Raw genomic sequence first — 21,404 nt, forward strand, 5'->3', positions numbered from 1 at the left:
GACAGAAGCTGCGATTGTCATTCGTATCTTTCAGTGAAGCACGGTTCTGTGATCAGCAGTAAATCTCCATCCGAAGGCCAGAGGGCGCTCTCGCGCTGAAACTCCAAATACGCCTCGCAGAAGAAACCCAGAAAATGCCTATCGCTGCAGCTGAATAAACAGAAGATTCAGCTGCTTTCATTGATTCAACGTGACTAATAAACACACGACTACGGCAATATACGGTTTATCTGAGTTCTTATTATAATTTTCATTAAAATGAAGTATATTTATAATGCAATGCCTTTATCACTGCTTACATACTATGAAATATGTTGCGTGCCTTATTCTGTGTAAGAAGCCACATCATCTCATAGAAGGATTTATTTTCAAACACTCGACTGACGTTATGAAGTGAGTTTGGAGTAAAAATATGTTATTAAATGTGGTATTTTCACATGCTTTCAGATGGAGCAGCATTTACTTCACAGAGCCGTAGTTCACTGAGAAGTTATGCATACAGCTGTCATTATCGCGAACGATTTCTTCGATTTCATAATCGCGCAATAAAATCGTCTGCGATTTTTTATTATTTTTTTTTGCGTAACTTGTCAGTGAACTACGGCTATGTGTAGTAAATTCTGCTCCATCTGAAAGCACGTGATGATGATTTCCTGCTGATTACAGAACCGGCTTTTTAAACAAAATGCGCATGACAATCGCATTCGATTAATCGTGCAGCCCTAGTCATAACCGACTGTATTTACGTGAGATCCTCCACACGATTGACATTTTGACAGCTGTGTGTGTATGTGACAATTAAGGCGCAAGGAGAACTGATCGCGGCCGAGAGAGCGCTGCTGTGTCTGTCATTCAGCGTGATTCTGCCTATCTATCCCACCTTCACTTACTCCAAGTTAATCGATAACGAAATGTGATTGGATGGTAATTTGGTTCTACCACAAGCTTACTTACCTTTGATTAGGCTGTTTTCGCGTGACAGAACACTTCTACTACTTCTACTACTAGAAATTTTGAAATACGGGACAAAACATGATTTTTTAAAAAGAAGTCGGGACACAAAAAAAAAAAGCTGAAATACGGGACTGTCCCGAGAAAAACGGGACGTCTGGTCACCCTAATTATAGCCATGATTTAATACTTGATATTAGTCAGAGGCAAGTGAATATTAGGGCAAAGGACATTCTCATTTTATAGAGCATTTTATTTCATCAGTTTGTTTGGTTTGTTTTTTCAGATAGGCTGTAATGCGACTTGTAGGAGTCCACTATGACATCAAAGCCAAAAATGCATGTACTAAAAGCTACAGATCTCCAATTTTGATTTCATGCCTACTTTAAACATCATATATAATCTAACTTGGGTCAGTTAAAGGGGTCATGAACTGCCTTTTTTATTTTGTATTGTTCTCTGAGGTCCACTTGTAATGCTATCAAGATTTTTACCTAGAAAAACATAATTTAGAAGTAATACGCTATTTCTGTTTTGACCCCCCTCCTCTGAACGCTCTGTTTGAATAGGCGTGGCAGATTGTAGCATATGTGAGTAAACGCCCACTGCTATAATTGGTTAACATTTGTGTATGTTTGATAGTCTATATCCTTCATAGATGGACGCTGCTGTGATTTAGGTTAAAAACACATAAATACTCAGTACATATTAGGGATGCACGATATTATCGGACCAATATCAGAATCGGCTAATAATGGCTTGAAATGTAAATATCGGCATTGGCCCAATATGAAAAAAAACATATGCCGATATCTCTTGCCACATATGCTCAGGGTGTGCTAGCGATTAGATCATGTCAGCAGTGTGACTCATTCTTGAAGCAAAGTTTTGCATGAATGATGATTAGATTCACTGTTTTGGATTGCTGCATTTAATCTGAGAATGCATGTACAGAATGACGCGTTTGGTGTGTGATAGACTAAACAGTAATAGCACTTGCAGTGGCAGCAGTGGCAGCCTCCCAAGGGTCCTAATGCCCACTCAGTAAGGTTTTAATTCCGTAGGGGGCGCTGTTGGCCTACTTCTAATAAAATGAAAGCAAAATACACATAATATTTAGACTGTGTTTCTGATTAAATAAAGCAGTAATTGATGTCATAAAATCATGAGTATGTTTTGATTTAAAGTTCAGAAGCTATAGCTTACATGAACAAAAAAAAAACACAAACATGTCACTTAAATTCAATAATTTTATATATACTGATTTATTCATTAATGTGTAATATGTTATTTTTTTAAACAAATTATGAGCTCTAAAAGATTTTCAGAATTTTTACAACTCTTGCTTTAGACCATTTACAAATGTTAAATCTTAAAATAAAATGTTAGTTACCACTGCATCTTTCTGAAAAAAATTGCAGTGTTTGAATATAGTTTATTTATAGTTATTTTCAAATCTTCAATGTACTGTCATTATAAAAGAACTTCATTGTTGTTTTTTAATTTAACAAATAAGTTCTTGTTAAAAACTAACCAAAATAAAAAATAATTTGCTTATAATTTCTGCACCGGAGAGACTTGGAGTTGTTTCCAAACAAAAGGAAATATATCGGTATCGGCATTGGCTATCGGCCAAAATGAGTTGAAAAATATCGGCATATCGGATATCGGCAAAAATCCAATATCGTGCATCCCTAGTACATATCAAACGATCTGTAATAACAGAGCAATAGTGACCACATAATAAAAACAGTTTCTCACACTTGTGTGGTGCGCCATTACTGTCGGATCCAATATAGTCAGCACAGCATCACCTTTTAGTTTCAATCTTTCTGAAAATCCTGCATCGAATTGTGCCTTGTTGTGAATGAATTCACGGTAAAATGAAGTGAACAAACGACCAAGTTCTTACTGACGTGGTCTGGAACTTCATTAAAAATAAAGCAATGCAGAGACTGTTTTTCCACAACTCGGCACTGCACAGCGTCTTGTTGTTTTTGGAGCATATTTATCATTTGGTTTCTCTGTAGACCTGCGTTTGCCTAGCATTATTTACACTACATGTGTGAATCGGTGGGCGGAGCTATACAGGCAGTGATGTAGAAGCGGAGGCGGTGATTAGTCACACTATTACGTCATAAAGTGGCACATTCCACAACCTGTTTTGGCAGATTGGCTTCAATATAAGCATTTTTTTTAACAGAATGTTTTTATAGTACAATGACCTCTTATATGTCAAAAAAACAAGGGAATTTTGATTTCTCAGTTCATGACCCCTTTAAAGTCAATAAGCAACTACTGGTAGTTTAAACCATATTATTTCTGTTGGAGGTGAAGTCATTTAAGATTTCCATTAGTCAACAACAGTGTTGAGTAGGTTCTGCGAAAGAGGCATGATCCTCACCTTTGAAACCATGGTTGTTGCTTATGAGTCATTGTTTTATTAATATGTTTCATACCAATACTAACACCTCCAAAACATTCAAATTAAAGTATATTAATCTCTGCATCTGTTTTTTTGTGTGTGTGTCTTTTTAGGTGAGCGTATATTGTCGTGTCCTGATGAGCCCTGCTACCTGTGGTTTGTTATGGAGTTTTGCGAGGGAGGGGATCTGAATCAGTTCATCCTGTCGCGACGGCCCGATCCCCGCACCAATGCCAGCTTCATGATGCAGCTGAGTAGCGCTGTGGCGTTCCTGCATGAAAACAATATTGTTCACAGAGACCTTAAACCAGATAATATCCTCATCTCGGAGCGTTCTGGCATGCCTGTGTTGAAAGTGGCAGATTTTGGACTGAGTAAAGTGTGTGCCGGTCTGGCTGCTGGAGTACGGGACTCAGAGGAGGGACGGGACAAAAACAAGAACAGTGTTAACATCAATAAGTTCTGGCTTTCATCGGCATGCGGCTCAGACTTTTACATGGCACCGGAGGTTTGGGAAGGACATTACACAGCCAAAGCAGACATTTTTGCTCTAGGCATTATCATCTGGGCCATGATAGAGAGAATCACTTTCATTGACGCCGACTCAAAACGGGAGCTTCTCGGGACGTATGTGCGGCAGGGTTCTGACATCGTCCCGGTTGGAGAGGCGCTTCTGGAGAACCCAAAGATGGTGTTGAGTATTCCCCAGCGCAGGCGCTCGCATATGCCTGAGGCACTCCGGAAACTTTTGCAGGACATGCTGGCAGTCAATCCTCAGGACCGACCAGATGCACTAGAACTGCACAGCAGGATGGGACAGGTCACTTGCGTAGCGTGAACTCTGACCTGAATGCACACACAGGTGAGCCTTTGCCAGGGAAGTTTCCATAAATGTACAGATATGGTTGTTTTTTTGTGTGAAGGCTCATGTTTTCAGTGACAGTAATAGCAGCCGGTAACAGATAACAGTGCAGAAATGCGGTGTATTTTTATGATATCTCTGAAAGACAAACACATTCACAGCTGTTAGAAAACTTGTATTTGTTTGTCCTACTGCTTGTAATTAATTTCTTCATTCTTATTACTGTTTACTTGTTTTCAATAAGCTTGAGGACTTTTTACTTAGGCCTACATTATTTTTTATAGTATTAGTTTTTGCTGTGATATTGAAATTGGTATCAAGAAAGCACTGCTTCTTGAAGTGTGCATGTTAATTTTTAGTGTTTTAAAGTTGTTGTTTTTAACACAGTAGTATAGATTTATAACATTGATTATTACCAGCTACATATCAGCCAGAATTTCAATATTGATGCATCCTTAAAATAGTCGTCATGTGTTTTTCCACACAGCCGTCCCAGGGGTTTACTTGTTTTCAATAAGCTTTTTACTTAGGCCTACATTATTTTTTATAGTATTCGTTTTTGCTGTGATATTGAAATTGGTATCAAGAAAGCACTGCTTCTTGAAGTGTGCATGTTAATTTTTAGTGTTTTAAAGTTGTTGTTTTTAACACAGTAGTATAGATTTATAACATTGATTATTACCAGCTACATATCAGCCAGAATTTCAATATTGATGCATCCTTAAAATAGTCGTCATGTGTTTTTCCACACAGCCGTCCCAGGGGTGTCGATTATTTTGATGAAGCTTATAAGTGGCGAGTGGAAAACAATATAACACGAGATTTAACATGAGGCTTTAAATCCAAGTGAAACCATGCACTTTTTTACATAAATAGTACAAGTTTATTTTATTATCTATTGGATAACAGCGTCAGTATCTTTCCCACAGCAGTGAAGGACAAATTGACATTTATCGCGTTATTGTTAGTGTCTTATTTGACCATATCAGTTTCACGGTTGTTATGAGTGCTTTGCTAGGACTCTATCATCATATGATTTGTTTAATGACATGACTTTCAGAGAGCTTCTGTTTGCATGCTATAACAGCCTCTTTTGTTTTTAAAAGTGCATGCCTGGATAGCTGTTATACAACCGCACCCATTCACCACCACCCCTCCTGTAACACTCCCCATCCCTTCGTCTCTTTCTCTTTTCCATACCCTTTGTTCCAGGGGACAACTCTCATCAGGCACACCAGGTGACTGGGAGTTCTTCCTAGTCCTGAAATGGAAATTGTTTTGGCATGCCACACATAACTGACAGTTCCTTGCAAAGATCAGTTTAGTCTAAAAGTATTACTGCTTTTGGAGTGCATAATGTATTGTCACAATTTCAGTTATCAACCAAAATTAGATATCTTTTTTTTAAAATATTGATATTTGATATTGGTATCGATATCGAATGTTTAAAGGTATAGTTTACCCAAAAATTATAATTGTCATCAATTACTTACCCTCAGGTTTGACTTTGAATCACAAATTAAGATGAGAGGTTTCTGTCCCTCCATAAAAAGTCCAGGTAACCAAAACTTAAAAGATGCAGAAAGGTTATAAAGGCCTCATAAAACGAATCCATATGAATCGATCGGTTTAATACAAGTCTTATGAAGAGATACGATCGCTTTATATCATGAGCAGATTTAATTTAGGCTTTTATTCACATAAACATAGATACATACATAGAGCAAATCAAAACTCATTTGTACATCATATGCTAAAACAAACCTCATTGGTTCTTGTCTGTATGTGCCACATGAAAACCAATGAGGTTCGTTCTAGCATGTGGTGCATGCACAAGCTTGCATTTATGATGCATTTATGGCCTTTTTGGATCTTCTACGTTTTGGTTACCTGGTCTTTCCATGGAGGTACATATCTTGTGTTTCAAGATGAACGAAAATCTAACGGGTTTGGAACAACCCCCGAGTAAATGATGACTTGAACTATCACTTAAATGAATGCTCATTTACCTTGTTTCTACTAATAGATTGCCTTTAATCTTTAAAAACACTAACAATTTAATTACACTGTAAAACGTAATCTTTAGCAAATATCAAAATGAATGTTTTTCAAACTGTAAAATTGATGTTGCAATGCCCAACTCACTCTGTAGCATTTAAAGATGATGGATTTTAGGTTTTTTTTTAAATTCTTTTTTTCATTTATTTAGACAAAGTAGTGCATGATTTTAATATTGTGCATTCCTAATTGTCTTGGTAAAAATAAAAATTTTTTGGATTAGTTTGGCAGAGCATTTAAAGTTATGTATTTTAGGGTTGGAGGGCTCATGAGTTCCCCAGCCATTATGAGGACATTACAGCTGTTTGCCACTCCAGTCGTCTTTTGTTCACCATCCCCCTCTCCTCCTTCTGTTGCTACATTCAGACAGGAAAAAAATACTGCATGGAGCCTCTTGGTTAATTTGCTCTCTCTCTGGTGTGTATGTGTGGTACGTGAGAGAGGGTGGGTTTGCAGCGTGCGTTGTGTAGTTTGAGTGACTGCAGAGGGGCGTTTAGTAGCTCTTCCTGACTCAGCACATAGCTTGAGCCGCAGGATATGAGGAGGAGGGGTGAGCTCTTAATACTGTATGCAGCTGAGATCAAGCGGCAGTCATGCTGACTAATGACATAGCCTGCAAAGATTTTCTTTTCTATTTGTGTTGTGTTTGAATGCTTGTAAATCTGATTACTTATCAAGCAATCTGAGATTTGGACCCATTTAAGTCGAGCTTTATGCAAACAGCGCCAGCCATCATGGCTTCATTTCAGACTCAGTCACTGAGACTTCAGTCACTCAAAATGCTAGAAAATACATGGCCCCTCTTTTCATTTTTTGTGTCCAGTGTTGCTTGTTCTCTTCTGGGTTCCCATGGTCAATGGAAAACCTGGAAAAATCAGGAAAAGGCTTGGAAATTTTGAAAATTTATTTATTTATTTTTTAATTGGCTAGGAATTGCGTTTTTAGGTGTTTTAATGTTCTCACTAAATGTCTGTAGTCAAATGTGTGTAAATCAAATTTCAAGTAATAATTCTAATTACTTGTATTTTTTTTATTCTGTTTTAGGTTTTCCCTTTCCATAACAGACCAGAAGGGACCGCGTTGCTTGGAAAACTGTGAATCTTCCATTGCTGATTTAATGTGAAGAGAGTACAAAGTACTCAACTTGAACACCAATACAAAGTTTGCCACAAATAGATTTTCATCTGACCGTTCCCTTTTTTCGTTTACAGTAGTAATTTACATGAATCATTCAGCAAGCCCAGAAGTGTTCAGGCTAACTCAATCAGCAGTTACATCACTAACAGTGAAGTAAAGCTAAAAACAATGTTATGATGCAGTGAGTACAATCAAGCTAAAACAAGCAAGCTCTTTATTAGTCTTACTGAGGGACTTTCAAATTCTGTTTATGGAGCCTCCCTACTTGTTCATCTTCTCAAAACAATCTTTTGCCATAACAAACAAAGAAAAGTATTTCAGATATTTTATCCGGTTTTATGAGAAGTGAAGCTTTTGCAAGTACAAACATTGTTTGCAGAACAAAGACAGACACACAAGATACTTGACTACATTTTGAGTTCAAGCATTTTTACATATATGCTCATCACATGTCACAAATCATGTCATTACCATAGTCTACTTTTGGGTCTTACTTGAGTTAAACATAAAACTCCTCAGAACTTTTTCATCTTTATCTTTCCTGTCACAACACAATAACTGAAATTTCAAGACCAACTTTTAGAACTTGGTTTTCATTTGTCATGAAAATGCTCATGATCTTAAGCCTAAAACCAATATTGAGATATTTTTTCTCCTTGAATGCAGATTTATCCTGGTGCCTTGAAGTCTAGTGATATAAGTGTGTTCTGTTACTTTTTATGTTCAATTATGTTTTCAATTTGTCAGCTACCGGTAATTCTTTTCATTTTTAATGGGAACATTCATTGTGATTCTTTTAAATCCACTTTTGTTTTCCCCCTAATTTAAATGATTGTATCCTTTATGAAGGTCAGTTAATCCTGGAGAGAGTTGGTAAATGTTTTTGAATTTGCTTTTTTGTCCTCTTAATTAGGGCTCTTTTCAGTTTGAATGTTTCAGAGAGCATAAACAGAGAATTTTGTCATAGCAGTCATTCAAACCATAGTATTAGACTGCACTTGCACTGAGAAGAGTGGACCGAGTTTAATTAGAAGCTCACTTCCTGTTCTATCATCTCTTTTACTCGAATTCTGTGTTTTTCTTTGTATTCCTTGTTGTCCAACTTTGACCATACAGCGTACTCTATGCAACCTCTCCTTTTCTGACACTGTATGATGCTGCTCTGCTAAACGAGCTTCTTCAGACCTTTACATTTTTGTGCTCATTTTATGACTTTTTGTGGAGCATTTTGTGTGCAAATATTGAATTTTTTTGAACGGACTTTACTTTGTGTAAAGCACACTAGAGCTTTTGGATGCTTCACTCATTTGGGTGTCATCCTTCATTGTTTTGATGTTGATTTTGTTCAATAAACCATGCAAAAGCATAAACTACATGTGTTTTTAATGTTTGTTACACTGAACAAATATTGTTATAGAAAACAATTTTCACTCAGAAATTGCTTGTAAATTTCACAAATCATTACAAAAGTAAGAATGAAGCTAGTATTTCCTTGTAACACATACCTGTTCTTTGTTTTATTTACAGATTCAAACATATGTTTTACATTATAAGAATGAGAGGATCATTTACAAACTGCTTTCAAGTTTTTCCAGGATATTTACATTTGAAAAAGTTTTAAAGATGCAGTGTTGCAATTGCAAAAATAATGCCATCCTGTCTAACATTGTTAGGTCAAACAGCTATAAATTATACTCATTAAATGGAAATGTATTTGTTGTTGAAGCATTCCAGTAATACTAGATGTGTTTGTTTAAGCCTGGTCATAACATTCAGTCTTGACAGACAAAACATAAATCCTGATGTAATTCTTCAGTCCACAGTCATGGTGCTGTGACCAGACTTTAGTTTGATTACCACAGTCCACCTACTAAATACTTGTTTGATTTTTGTCGTCTGATACCACAAACAGCCACATTACACTAATCAGTTCAGACAAGATAAATCCCTCTTAAAACAAAACGATCACCCTCCATAGACTGCTGTTTTCCATTGTATTAGGCAGTCTTGCATGAGAGGACATTTTGTTCACACCAGCACCCAAACACCTGCCTGGCTGTATAGCCTGACAACATCAGTTCTGCCGATTTTGGGTCTACCCTAGTGTCAAATCTCACAATAAAGCCATTTCATTATCATGAAAAATGTTAAGTGTCAGCTGCACCAGAGGAGGAAATCATGTCTAATTGCTTCATATTTAAGCTTGGAATAAGGTGACAGACAGAAAGAGTCTTGAAGCGCATGAGGAGACATGGGGGATGGGAATGTGCAGCCTCTTGTGTACTGGGGGAGGGTCTTCTGTTTGTACGTTAGTAGGATAGAATTGTATGACAGGGGCGTCTTTGTACTCACCCCGAGGATGGAGGGCAAATAGCTCAGGTCATTACATAACCGAACATGCGTGTCTTAGAATAATACTTTGCTGGTTGCTCCACAACTAAACACCCTAATAAGTGTTTAAATAATAAATATGGCATGTAAATGTCACTCTGTGTAAATATGCTTCTTGTCTTATATACAGTATCTTAATGAATGTCAAATTATATAGGAGCGTTACAATGCACATGGATGGAACAATCTGTGTCTTCTTTTACCATCTTTAATATATTCAATTGATTTTAATAGTGGTATTGGTATAGTTTTGGTAGTTATACTATTGTTAGGTGTGGTAAATCATATCATCAGTGTCCATAACTAATGCACTAATCACTCTACTATAACTATATTGTTTTGCTTATGGGTCATGTGCTCTATTTAAATGGCTCATGTCCATCTGCAAATGACAGTTAAGTGATTAAATGGAGGTGTGGTAAATAAAGAAAAAAACTTTTGGCCTACTTATGTCTCATGTAATATACTGATGCCTGTTTTTTGTCATATCAAACCATCAAACTTGCTAATATACTCTATATTTTTGACAATACAATTATGTTGAGTAATTATACAAATTAAGTGAATTAATATATAAGGTAAGGTATAGATAAGGCCTACATCAGGTTAGTTTAACACATGACCAAGACCATAAAATACAGACATATAATATAATGTAATGCAATATAATGTAAAGGGCTTAATATGGTTGGATTAACCAGTATCTGTATATACTTTGCACAGAGGTTAACATGGAGACCATTAAACATTACTAAACTTCGACTGCTCAGTTAAGGGTTCTACTATTCCAGGTTTTTAGGCATCATTTCAGGGACTGTAGAATATTAGTTTCTTAAATAGTTTTGATCTACATAGTTTTAGTGGTCACACTGGTATGAGCTTTTCTGGAAGCTTGCAGTAGAATGCAGCATCATGAGTGATGCCTCACTGGATTTAGGTCACTCTAAATGGAGCATAAGTGCGTCAGCTGCTTTTCGTTTAACTCTTGAAAGATAGGTAACATGTCAGCAGAACGCAGGAGCTAATTTATTATCAAAACAGTTATTACTCCTGGCAGGCCTACTTACTAACTTAAGATGTCTAAATAACAACATTGAATATTTTCTCTCTGATGTAGGTTTCAGGCAGAGAATGATCTGTGTCTGCTATTTATGAGAGCTTAAGCCTCAAGGAAACATAAAGGAGAGAAACCAGCTGTGCCAAGTGAAATATCTGATACACCGCCCTGACTCATCATTCTCTCTGTCTCACATCTTGAATGCTTCTAAGTAAAAGGAACAGATCATCTAATTAGCAAGTGGGAAATTACAGTTGATGGGCACTGTACTGTTGAATCAAATGTTAAATACAACCAAACATGCAGCCAGTGAATAATTAAAGAGAGAGTACACGAGATTTAATAACGAGATTTAATAACTAGATAAAAGTGTGTGATTTGTCAATTAAATGATTAATAAATTATGTAAATCCAAAAAAATCATACTGCTTTTACGTCACAGTAAATGAACATCATTCAATTAAAGATGACCGTCACTGCCATCTTGTGGTGGCTTAGCAGTACTTAATGCTGTATTTGTTTAAGTCCAGTGTTTTTAAGAGCCCCAGTAACAGTAAATATAGGGTAAAGTGCAGGGTAAAGACTTACAGAGCTGCTATGCTGTACCATATTCATTTAAGAATGTAAGCCCTGAGCAGTTTAAATAAGTGATGGGGAGCTGACTATGCTTAAGGCTTATATAATGCTGCTTATGTAATTGTGAGACCCATAATGCCCAGCCACAATTAATAGCCACTCTCAAACAAATAAATATTTATTTGTACTGATATGGTACAATTGGAGTCTATGTTTAATATTGAGTTGATGGAGTTTGTTTCTATCTGGCTATTTTAACACAATGATTGATGTAAAAAAAATAATAATAGGCTAACTAGATCCAACGCATTGTAATGCAGTGAAAGGGAATGTAATTTAATGTGACACCAAATGATTTACAACGCAAATACATTGTTTGTTCCACACCTTTGCCATAACAGTACAAATATTGTTGTCTGGGGATATAGTGTAAACAGTATGATGTTTCAGCGCAGTGAAACAGAGAACGAGAGAGTTCCTTAGCCTGCAAATGACAGCTGAAATTCTATCTACTTCTTGTAGATTACAACAAATAGTTTAATGTGGATCTCATCTCAGCGTTGGCTTGTTATTTGTATATGGAGTGGTAATTATGGGATTTGGCATATGGGATTTGTAATGCAACAGAGTAGTGTTCGTATCTCGTACAACAAAAAAAGACGAGAACTTGAAAGAAAGAATATTAATCAAAAATACCGTGTTTTTTAATATATATATATATATATTGTTAACATGTTTAATTATTTATTTTAAATATTTTAAACTGCGTACTAACATACTACACTAACTGCTATAAATGTATATGGTAGAAATAGTAATAGTAGTATTCTAGTATGCTATTCCGAATTCTATTTTACACTCACGTACACTCTAGAAACTATATAGTCAATTAATATGGAGTTTTATATTGTTGTATCAAATTTTCGAGCGGGTGTGATAACATTAAAAGTATCTAAGTGTCCAGCACTCATATGACCACTCTGAGTGCAGGCAGAGGTTTTTAGTTTGACATGAATTTATCCAAATGTAGCCGTCACTTTTATTAGGAAACACTGATGACTAGTTGACTTCTTGATGATGCAGTCGCACATCGATGACAATTAACCAAACACGTTTGAGCAAACGGTGGAATATTATGTTGCACAATCTGTTAGTGTAACTGTTACCGCCGTGTCGTGGGGCCCCATAATCTTCAGTCTTTAAAACTAGTACGCAGCGTCTAGTGTAGCTACCAGAATCAATTTGTTCAAGGGCAAACTAACTGCATCACGGTTTTACACCCACTCGCTCTGCTCTGCTCACTCCGCCCAGGAACCGTAAGTTTATAGAAGGAAGCGCTGAGACATCAGAGAGAAGGATCGCTTGTGTGACAGCTGATCAGAAGTGAACATGGCAGAGGGAAAACTAGGTGCCAACATTGGGGGCAACATTGGCGCGGGAGCAGGCATCCTGGCCAAACGCTTTCAGAAATCAATGAACCGAGCACAAGAGAAGGTAGGTGGGGGTTTTTTTGAGTTCAGGACCTTGGCTCTCATGTCATGCTGCTCTGAATGTGTATTTTGTGTGTGAGTATCCAACACATTTGCTTCAAAATGTTTAGAGCCCTTTAGAAAACTGGTACAAATGTTCACAAGATAGGTCAATATTGTGAGTTGTAGAGCTGTCTCGAATGCACTGGTGTGAACACAAAGATTGCCACTTCCTGCCCTCATTCACTTCCTCCCTAGGCTCACCTCCTCTTCTAGATTTTACTGTTTAGTAGACTGCACACTTTAGTAGTGTTTCCTAACTTAAAATCACTCTTTTTTTATGTGGGATGTTTTATGTTTGCTAAATACTTCCCTTGGGCATTTCTGACCTTTCCTGAGCACAAGGAACACTTGCTGCAACTGATATTTCAAGAATAAATGTGTAACCGCTTGGCGAGTCATATTTCAGTGGCCATACAGTGACAACTCTTGTTCCTCTGCCTGATATCATGTTTGATTGTTCATTTGAAATGATTGACCAGTAGGGAGTCTTCTCAGTGTGATGGTGTTGGTTGTAGGTCCTGCAGAAGCTGGGGAAAACCATGGAGACAAAAGATGAGCAGTTTGAGGAGTGCTCTGCCAACTTGAACAAACAGCAGGTACTTCAACAGTATATGTCTGAGAGAAAGACAAACATGCACCCATCCTAGATTTTGTTACCGTAAGCAAGTCACAGACTATTAAAGGGGTCATATGATGCTTTTTTAAAGATCATTATTTTGTATATTTGGTGTAACAGAATATGTTGACATGCTTTAATGTTCAAAAAACACATTATTTTTCAAATACTGTACATTATTGTAGGTCCTCTATGCCCCGCCTCTCTCAAACGCTTCGTTTTCTACAAAGTCCCGCCTTCCGACAAGCGCAGTCGGTTAAGACAGCTGACTCTGTGATGTGACCCTCTCTCTCTCTCTCTAGCGCTCTCTCTGTCTCTCTCGCTCGCTCTCTCTCGCTCACACACACACACTATGCGCAAAACTCTGCATTTGAACAGTCAATAGCAAATACTTAAACTAATAACAAAACAGTAGCTGATTCAGAAGTGCCAGATTGTCATAGCAAAGTCAGAATTACCTCCTCTCCTAGGTTCACGAAACGGTCGTCCATAAAATGCATTGCTGTTCTGTTGTAAGTAATCTTAATGCATCTACTTTCGGAAGGCCAAGTAAAGTGCTTTTGCTTTCGCCTAGAAACACACAGCGTCTCCTTGACATGGCTGCTTCAACACTAACTGCGGTTACTGAAACCATGCTTTCTTTCTTTGCGTGCACATTTGGGCTGCATTATTCTAATATTTCCACATAGTGAGGTAGATATGTGGGGCGTGTTAGAACGAGCCGTTTTAGGGGGGCGTGGCAGAGTCTTAACTTTGATAAAGAATATCTCTTTGGTTTTGAGACTTTAGTCTTTGCAACTTCAGGGATCTTATCTATGCACAATCAGCTTGTAACACTCCAAAGAGAAAGGAAAACTTGAAATCGCATCATATGACCCCTTTAAGTGAGGTCATTTAACGGGACTGCATTGGGTGAATTGTCTTATATGAACATTGACAGAATCATCTTTGAAAGTAGCACAGGAAACTCCACCTTTAGAAAATGTTAATGTTACTGCTGCTGTGTACAGTACAGTAGCAGAGGCTGACCTTTTCTGGCTCTTTTCTGATACTGTTTATACTCTCAACCAGCCCCAGGAAGCCCTTTTAAAATGCTATTTTGGATTGGTACCACATTTCATTATTAACACTAACAAACTTTATCATATTAGTCTAGTGTTGACCTAGTTTCTCACTTGGCAACATTACATCCTATTCCATGTCCTGGATGCGTTGCTCCACTGAGAATATATTGTATTTGTTTAATGATGTTAGATGGGTTTACGCTCTATAGATGCAATCAAATCAACTTAATCATTTAAGAGCTTTCTTTTTTAACCATAAATAAAAACTTTTTGAAATATGTGACCCTGGACCACAAAACCAGTCATAAGGGTCAATTTTTTGAAATTGAGATTTATACATAATAAATAAGCTTTCCATTGATGTATGGTTTGATAGGATAGGACAATATTTGGCCGAGATGCAACTATTTGAAAATCTGGAATCTGAGGGTGCAAAAAAATAAAAAATACTGAGAAAATCGCCTTTAAAGTTGTCCAAATGAAGTTCTTAGCAATGCATATTACTAATCAAAAATTAGGTTTTGATATATTTATGGTAGGAAATTTACAAAATATCTTCATGGAACATGATCTTTACTTAATATCCTAATGATTTTTGGCATAAAAGAAAAATCGATAATTTTGACCAATAAAATGTTTTTTTGGCTATTGCTAAAAAATATACCCAAGCGACAAGACTGGTTTTGTGGTCCAGGGTCACATATATAGAATATTTTTTAGATTTTTAAAGAACCATTTACAACAGCTTTAATGACCCTCAATAGTAAAATCCATGGCATGATGGCATCTGAAAGTACATAAAATGTAAAGCAAGTAATTTCCACACCACCTATACATTTTCTATTGATCCTATTGAAAAATTTCCACTTCCCAAAAGATGCCTATTAAAGGTCTTTAATGCATATTTAAAAATTCACTTGACAATAAAGGTATAAAAATTTATATATAAAATAATAAGACATAAACCTTTTGCCTTTAGACAACAAGTGATTTCTTTTCTCTTCCCAGGCAGATGGCATCCGACTCTATAAGGATGTTAAAGCTTACCACAATGCTGTTAAAGGTAGTTCACTCTTAATTGATCAAGTACAGCCATTTATTTTAATAAATATGTTGAAATGTATTTTTAAATTGACATTTACTCATTGAATTTTGTTTTGAATCTTGATACTTGTTTTAAAAAAGATTCAGATTCAGTGAATAGCACAGTTTATAGCTGCTTGCTAATTGTGCTCAGATATCATTGTGGTTGGCCTGTTGGCTGCAGGGTGAGAGTAAAAGTGAAATGGTGTCTTGTTCTGAGCATGAGAAGATGAATTGACAAAAATAGTTTTGGTTGTGTTTTTCTGATTCAGCATTTGGGGAAGTGAATGTCTCTTATTAATGGAACTGAAAATGCTTATTGTGTAAATGTCTACAAGAATAGTTGACGCTCCTGCTTGAATTGTGGGCGCACTGCCCAGATGTCAGTTTGCAGAGGTTTATGCAAATATGAAGGAGAGACTAAGATTGAGGAAGACTCAAGAAGTTTGTGGTCTTGTTGCTCAAACCACACGCATAGTTTTGAACACCCCCAGGTGTTCTAAATGAATGAATTGGTTGTCAGCATCTAAAATCAGTGCTACATCTCTGAATTTTGCTATCTAAAAAGTTTAAAAGGAACTACTAGAGAAGTTCATTTATTATTCATCCTTATACTAAACCATGGAATAAGCATTAAGTGTTTCTGGAGGTGTAGAGTAGTGCTGGGTGGTATGACCAAAAATTTATATCACGGTATTAGAAAAGGGACTTCTTTCAAACAGTGCCGCGTTCCGAACGTTGTTTAAGCGACGTACACCGGTATTGCGGTATTTTAAAAATTCATATAACAAAAATAAACACCAGTATTCGGTATGAACCGGTATACCGCCCAGCACTAGTGTAGAGTATCTTTCTGTATCTAAACTGGAAGAGCATGGCACTAGTAATGTTAAAGATTGGATTCTCAGAGAATGTGTATAAGGATAAAATTTGGACTATTCATTGAATAGAGTTATTAATCTAATGAATTTCCTTGAAATAGTGTATGCTTTTTAGTGCTTGATGACTACTATAAAATACTGTTGATACTCTTGGGTTGATTTCATAATTTCTTGCTAATACAGTCACATCTCTGTAACTGTAATGACTTGTCAGGGGTAGATGCAGATTTTTAGGACTACAGCCAGATTGAGTAACAATTTATAAAGAAGTTGTCAGATGATGTTTTGTACACTCCTTGTTTCTCAGTGATGCATGAATCATCAAAGCGCCTGTCCCAGACTCTTAAAGATATCTATGAACCAGACTGGCATGGTGTAGAAGATCTGACTGTCATAATGGAGGTAAACCAGGCCTCTTTTTTGTGACATTTAATAGTAAAAATCTCTGCCCTCCTTGTCTTCACCATCTCTCTGGCTTAATGTTACAGAGTGAGGATCTCCTGTGGAATGACTACGAGGAAAAGCTGAGCGATCAAGCTGTTCGAACAATGGAGAATTATACCGGACAGTTCAATGATGTCAAAGTTTGTGCAGTTGCTTAATTACAGACCCGAATAAGCTATAATGATTGCAATTATTTATTCACTATCTGTAGTCTAGGTCTGTTCAGTCTATTTTTGCAAGGTTGTCAGGGTTAGTATTTAATGACGGTTTTAACGTTGACAAGTTTTCTCATGACTTTTGATACTGAAAATACTTAATAGTTATATTATATATTCATTAGTTACAGGTTTAGCTTACAGTGATGGCATCTTGGTATCATGGTGTTGAATTAATAGCAAATTCACATGGTGTTTACATGGTACTTGAAATTCAATTCTTAAAAAGTTACTGTAGCTTTAAATTTTTTTCTAATATTGTGATCTTGCAGGAAAGAGTGGCTAAACGAGGAAGGAAGCTGGTTGACTACGATTCAGCTCGACATCATCTGGAGGCGCTACAGAACTCCAAGAAGAGAGATGAGGCCAAAATATCAAAGGTCAGCCAACATTTGATCATTTAAATATCCCATTTTAGAAATGGTTTATGGTTAGAGCTCAACTAAATTGTATGACCATTGATGCTGATTCTTTTCAGGCCGAGGAGGAGTTCAATAAAACGCAGGAGGTATTTGAAGACATTAACAGTGAGTTGAGAGAGGAGCTGCCTGTTCTTTATCAAAGGTTAGTACAGCTTTATTAACAAAAATGAAATAAAAGAGATAAATGCGTTCAGACAACTCCTTCCTGTCACTGAAGTCTCCAACAACAACAAAAAAAAATAATACTGGTGGTACTAATAATAATGTAACTTAATTTGGCTACACTTTCTTCCTGCTTTCAGCCGTATAAGCTGCTATGTCACCATGTTCCAGAACATCTCAAACCTACGGGATGTCTTCTACAAGGAAATGAGTATGGTATGAATGTATCATTTGTGAATTATTTTACTGTGATGCTCTTTCTTTTACATTACAACGGCAAACAATAAGCTTAGAGTACTTCTTGGATGGACATTCTCAAAAACTATACCTCAGTGTGACTCACAAGATTGCTTTTTAGGTATCACCGTTTAATGTTTAATGAGTACATTGTTGCCGATTGACAATTTCATGTTTCAGTTGAATCATAACATTTATAATATGATGAAGAAGCTTGAGGATCAGCACTCCACCAAACCCTTCATCATCAAAGGTCTTGACAGGTAATGTATTTGCAAATACTTAATTTCTATAAAGATCTACAGTGGCCCCAAAGTTTAGACTATTGAGCCCTACTTAAAATTAATAAATGGCATTGCATAAAAGAAGAAAATTATTTTTAAAAGGCTAGCAAAAGCACTTTTCCAGAAACATATTTAACAAAAATATTTGTGAGTAAAGTATTTGTACACTTTGTGGTTCCCAGCTTAATGGAACATGATGAACATCATCTATGCTATACTTTTTGTGACTATTGTATATTGCATGTCCTTAAAAGCAGGAAGATATTATACCAATTAAAGGCAAATCTAAGAATGTTCATGGTTTGTATCGTCTTTTTATGTGCCTTTTTTATTCCTCTTGTGTCTAGCACTAAATCAAAGAAGAGAAAGTCTGTTACGATCTCTGCACCCATCCCCTGTAACACCGCCTTCCCTCCTGATCATCCGGCCATGAGCAAGCTCAGCATGCCCAGCACCCTCACGCACACGGACACACGCTCAGACACTCCCTCAAAGAGCACAGGAAGCACAGCGTCTGAAATATCAGACTCGGAGTCAAACTCTTTTGACAGTGAACCCAACACACCCAAGCGGCAGTCTTTGTGTTCTGAGGGTGAAGGGGTTCGGTCTGAGGGAGCCACTGAAAACACATCAGAAACTACCAATGATGAGTCTCTGCAAGCGAACGGCCAGGAACATCAAGATTCAGTGTCCACTGAGCACGGAGAAGAGGAGGAAACTAAATCAGCAGCATCATCAGAAGAAACCCACCATACATCTACAGATGGAGACAATGAGGGAAAGCCCTTATCAGACACCACAGACAAAACTGCACCTGTTCCAACCCCTCGAAGATCCAGCACCTCCAAGAAAAATGAAGGAGAGACTGATCAAAATACCACGGGATGCAGCGAAGATGTGAAAGTCCAAACGACGGAGTATGAAAATCCTCCTGGCTTCCTCTATAAGGTACAGTGTCTTTGGAAATGTTGAGACCGTCATTGATTTGTATTTGTGTAGGTAATCATTTGTATTTGTTTTGATTTTGTTTTCAGGCTGTTGCTCTGCAGAGTCAGGACTCAGATGAAGGTGTGCTTCTGCAGTTTGAAAAGGGAGATAGGATCCTTATATACATCGACGAAGAAGAAGAAAAGGTGAGTTATGTATAGAGTTTACATAAGGTTGTATGGCATAGCTGTCTAAGGGTTTTCCTAACTTAAGGAGTTTCTTGCAGCTGGGAACAGGGCTTGAAATCAGAAGGTTGGTGGTTCTATCACCATTATGTAAACCACTGTAAGTTTTTTTTTTTTTGAAAGAAATTAATATTTTTGTTCAGCATGGATGGATTGTTCAAAAGTGGCAGTAAAGAAATTTAATAATGTTCCAGATTATTTTATTTCAAATAAATACTGATCTTTTGGACCTTTTATTCATCAAAGAATCCTGAATAAAATGTATCACAGTTTCCCCAAAGATATTAAGCAGTACAACTTTTTTTTACGTGGATAATAATAAGAAATGTTTCTTGAGCAACAAATCAGCGTATTAGAATGATTTCTGAAGGATCGTGTGAAACTGTAGACTGGAGTAATGGCTGCTGAAAATTCAGCTTTGCATCACAGGGATTAAATTACATTTTCAAATATATTCTTATAAATCAATGCTTATAAATTATAGTAATGTTGCACACTAATACTGCTTCACTGTATTTTTGATCAAATAAATGCAGCCTTAGCATAAGAGAGTTTTTCAAACATAAGCTCTTACTGACGCCAAACTTTTGAATGGTAGTGTATATGTATGTATCCTGTCTGAGTGTCCTTGTGACTGGATGTTGTCATATGCACTCTCTGTCTGCCCTTTTCTCTAGACATGAAAGACACTCTGACTTTTTTTAGTATACAGTGTCTTTACAACTTCCTGATGCAGCCTCAAGACTCCTGACAGCTGCACAGTCTTAGTTCTGTTTTCAGATTTTCTGTCATTCTGACTTTTATAGATCTTAATATTGATCACTAGATTTATACATTGTTCATAGTTCTGCAGTTGTGTCTTCACTTTCATTCGCATGAATGTAGCCACATATTGTGTATCAAAAAATAGTGTTTATTATGCAAACATATTTCAAAAACATTTTCTAAGCAATGAGTATTAAAACACTTTTTAGTGTGGCTGTTCCAATGGTCTCTTTTCTATGTGTGTCAACCAATGTTGATGTCTATGTTTCTCACATATCTCAGTGTTAAAGATTGACTACCAAGGTTTTCACAATGTTTACAGGACCCAAAAAAGTGTTGAGTATTACTGTGAAACCGTTTTTTAAATGTACAGAGAAAATCTATTATTGTTTTTCTACAATAAAGTTGACAGCTGAAAAAAAAAAACGTTCTATTTTGATTTGTTAATGTATGTCCAGTGCTCAAAGTGGAAAAATGCAAGTTTTTTCTTTTTTGGCATGAACTCAGTATTACTTGATTTTCTTTATTAAAAATAAAATACAATAGGCAATGCTATTATTACATAAGTAGCAGTCAAACTAAAATTTACTGGCTGTGTTAGTACTGATACTATACCACCATAAACAATTAGAATGAGAAACCGTGTATGACAGTACCAAATTTCCATAGTTGTATCGTAGTATCATAGCTTAAGAAACTATGGTATTTCTTTTTTTTTGTTTTTTTTTTGTTAAGGCTGGGACTACAAGAAGTGAATAGGTGTATTAAATTTACTGACAAAACGCGCTATACACATCCGTTTTGTAGGAGCTAAAGTTATTGTTTAAAGTTTTGGTGACATCTAGTGGACATAGTAGAATCACATGATTCTACTATGTCCACTAGAATAAATATAAACTGACATAAACCTGAAGCTTCTTTTAAAAATACTGCTTTTTCCACCACTAGCTCTATTTCTAAGTCCCACATATTATAAATTATATTAATACCACTACTACTTTTAGTTTTAACACTACTGCATTTACTGTCACTGATACAACTACGACTAATAAAGAAAATAGACTTAGATA

General features: G+C 36.5%; 2 protein-coding genes across 2 annotated transcripts in view; both read left to right on the forward strand.

The window, feature by feature from the left end:
* LOC107733606 (serine/threonine-protein kinase 35-like) overlaps nt 1-8,130 on the forward strand; it is a 15,172-nt gene extending 7,042 nt beyond the window's left edge. Inside the window, exons 2-3 of the mRNA XM_016545293.1 lie at nt 3,490-4,238; nt 7,341-8,130. Coding sequence (XP_016400779.1) covers nt 3,490-4,214 — 725 coding nt within the window. The 3' untranslated portion in view covers nt 4,215-4,238; nt 7,341-8,130. The remainder of the gene's footprint in view (nt 1-3,489; nt 4,239-7,340) is intronic.
* Nucleotides 8,131-12,487: 4,357 nt separating this feature from the next.
* Nucleotides 12,488-19,560, forward strand: LOC107733580 (bridging integrator 2-like). The gene is made up of 11 exons (XM_016545252.1): nt 12,488-12,951; nt 13,505-13,585; nt 15,678-15,732; nt 16,941-17,035; nt 17,122-17,217; nt 17,565-17,672; nt 17,771-17,856; nt 18,017-18,092; nt 18,294-18,376; nt 18,745-19,345; nt 19,432-19,560. The coding sequence occupies exons 1-11, from the start codon at nt 12,847-12,849 to the stop codon at nt 19,543-19,545; spliced, it is 1,500 nt and encodes a 499-aa protein (XP_016400738.1). The 5' UTR covers nt 12,488-12,846; the 3' UTR covers nt 19,546-19,560.
* The last annotated feature ends 1,844 nt before the right edge of the window (nt 19,561-21,404 follow it).

This window comes from Sinocyclocheilus rhinocerous, unplaced genomic scaffold (assembly GCF_001515625.1).
Source record: "Sinocyclocheilus rhinocerous isolate Xijiao unplaced genomic scaffold, SAMN03320098_v1.1 scaffold4023, whole genome shotgun sequence".
Taxonomy (NCBI): domain Eukaryota; kingdom Metazoa; phylum Chordata; class Actinopteri; order Cypriniformes; family Cyprinidae; genus Sinocyclocheilus; species Sinocyclocheilus rhinocerous.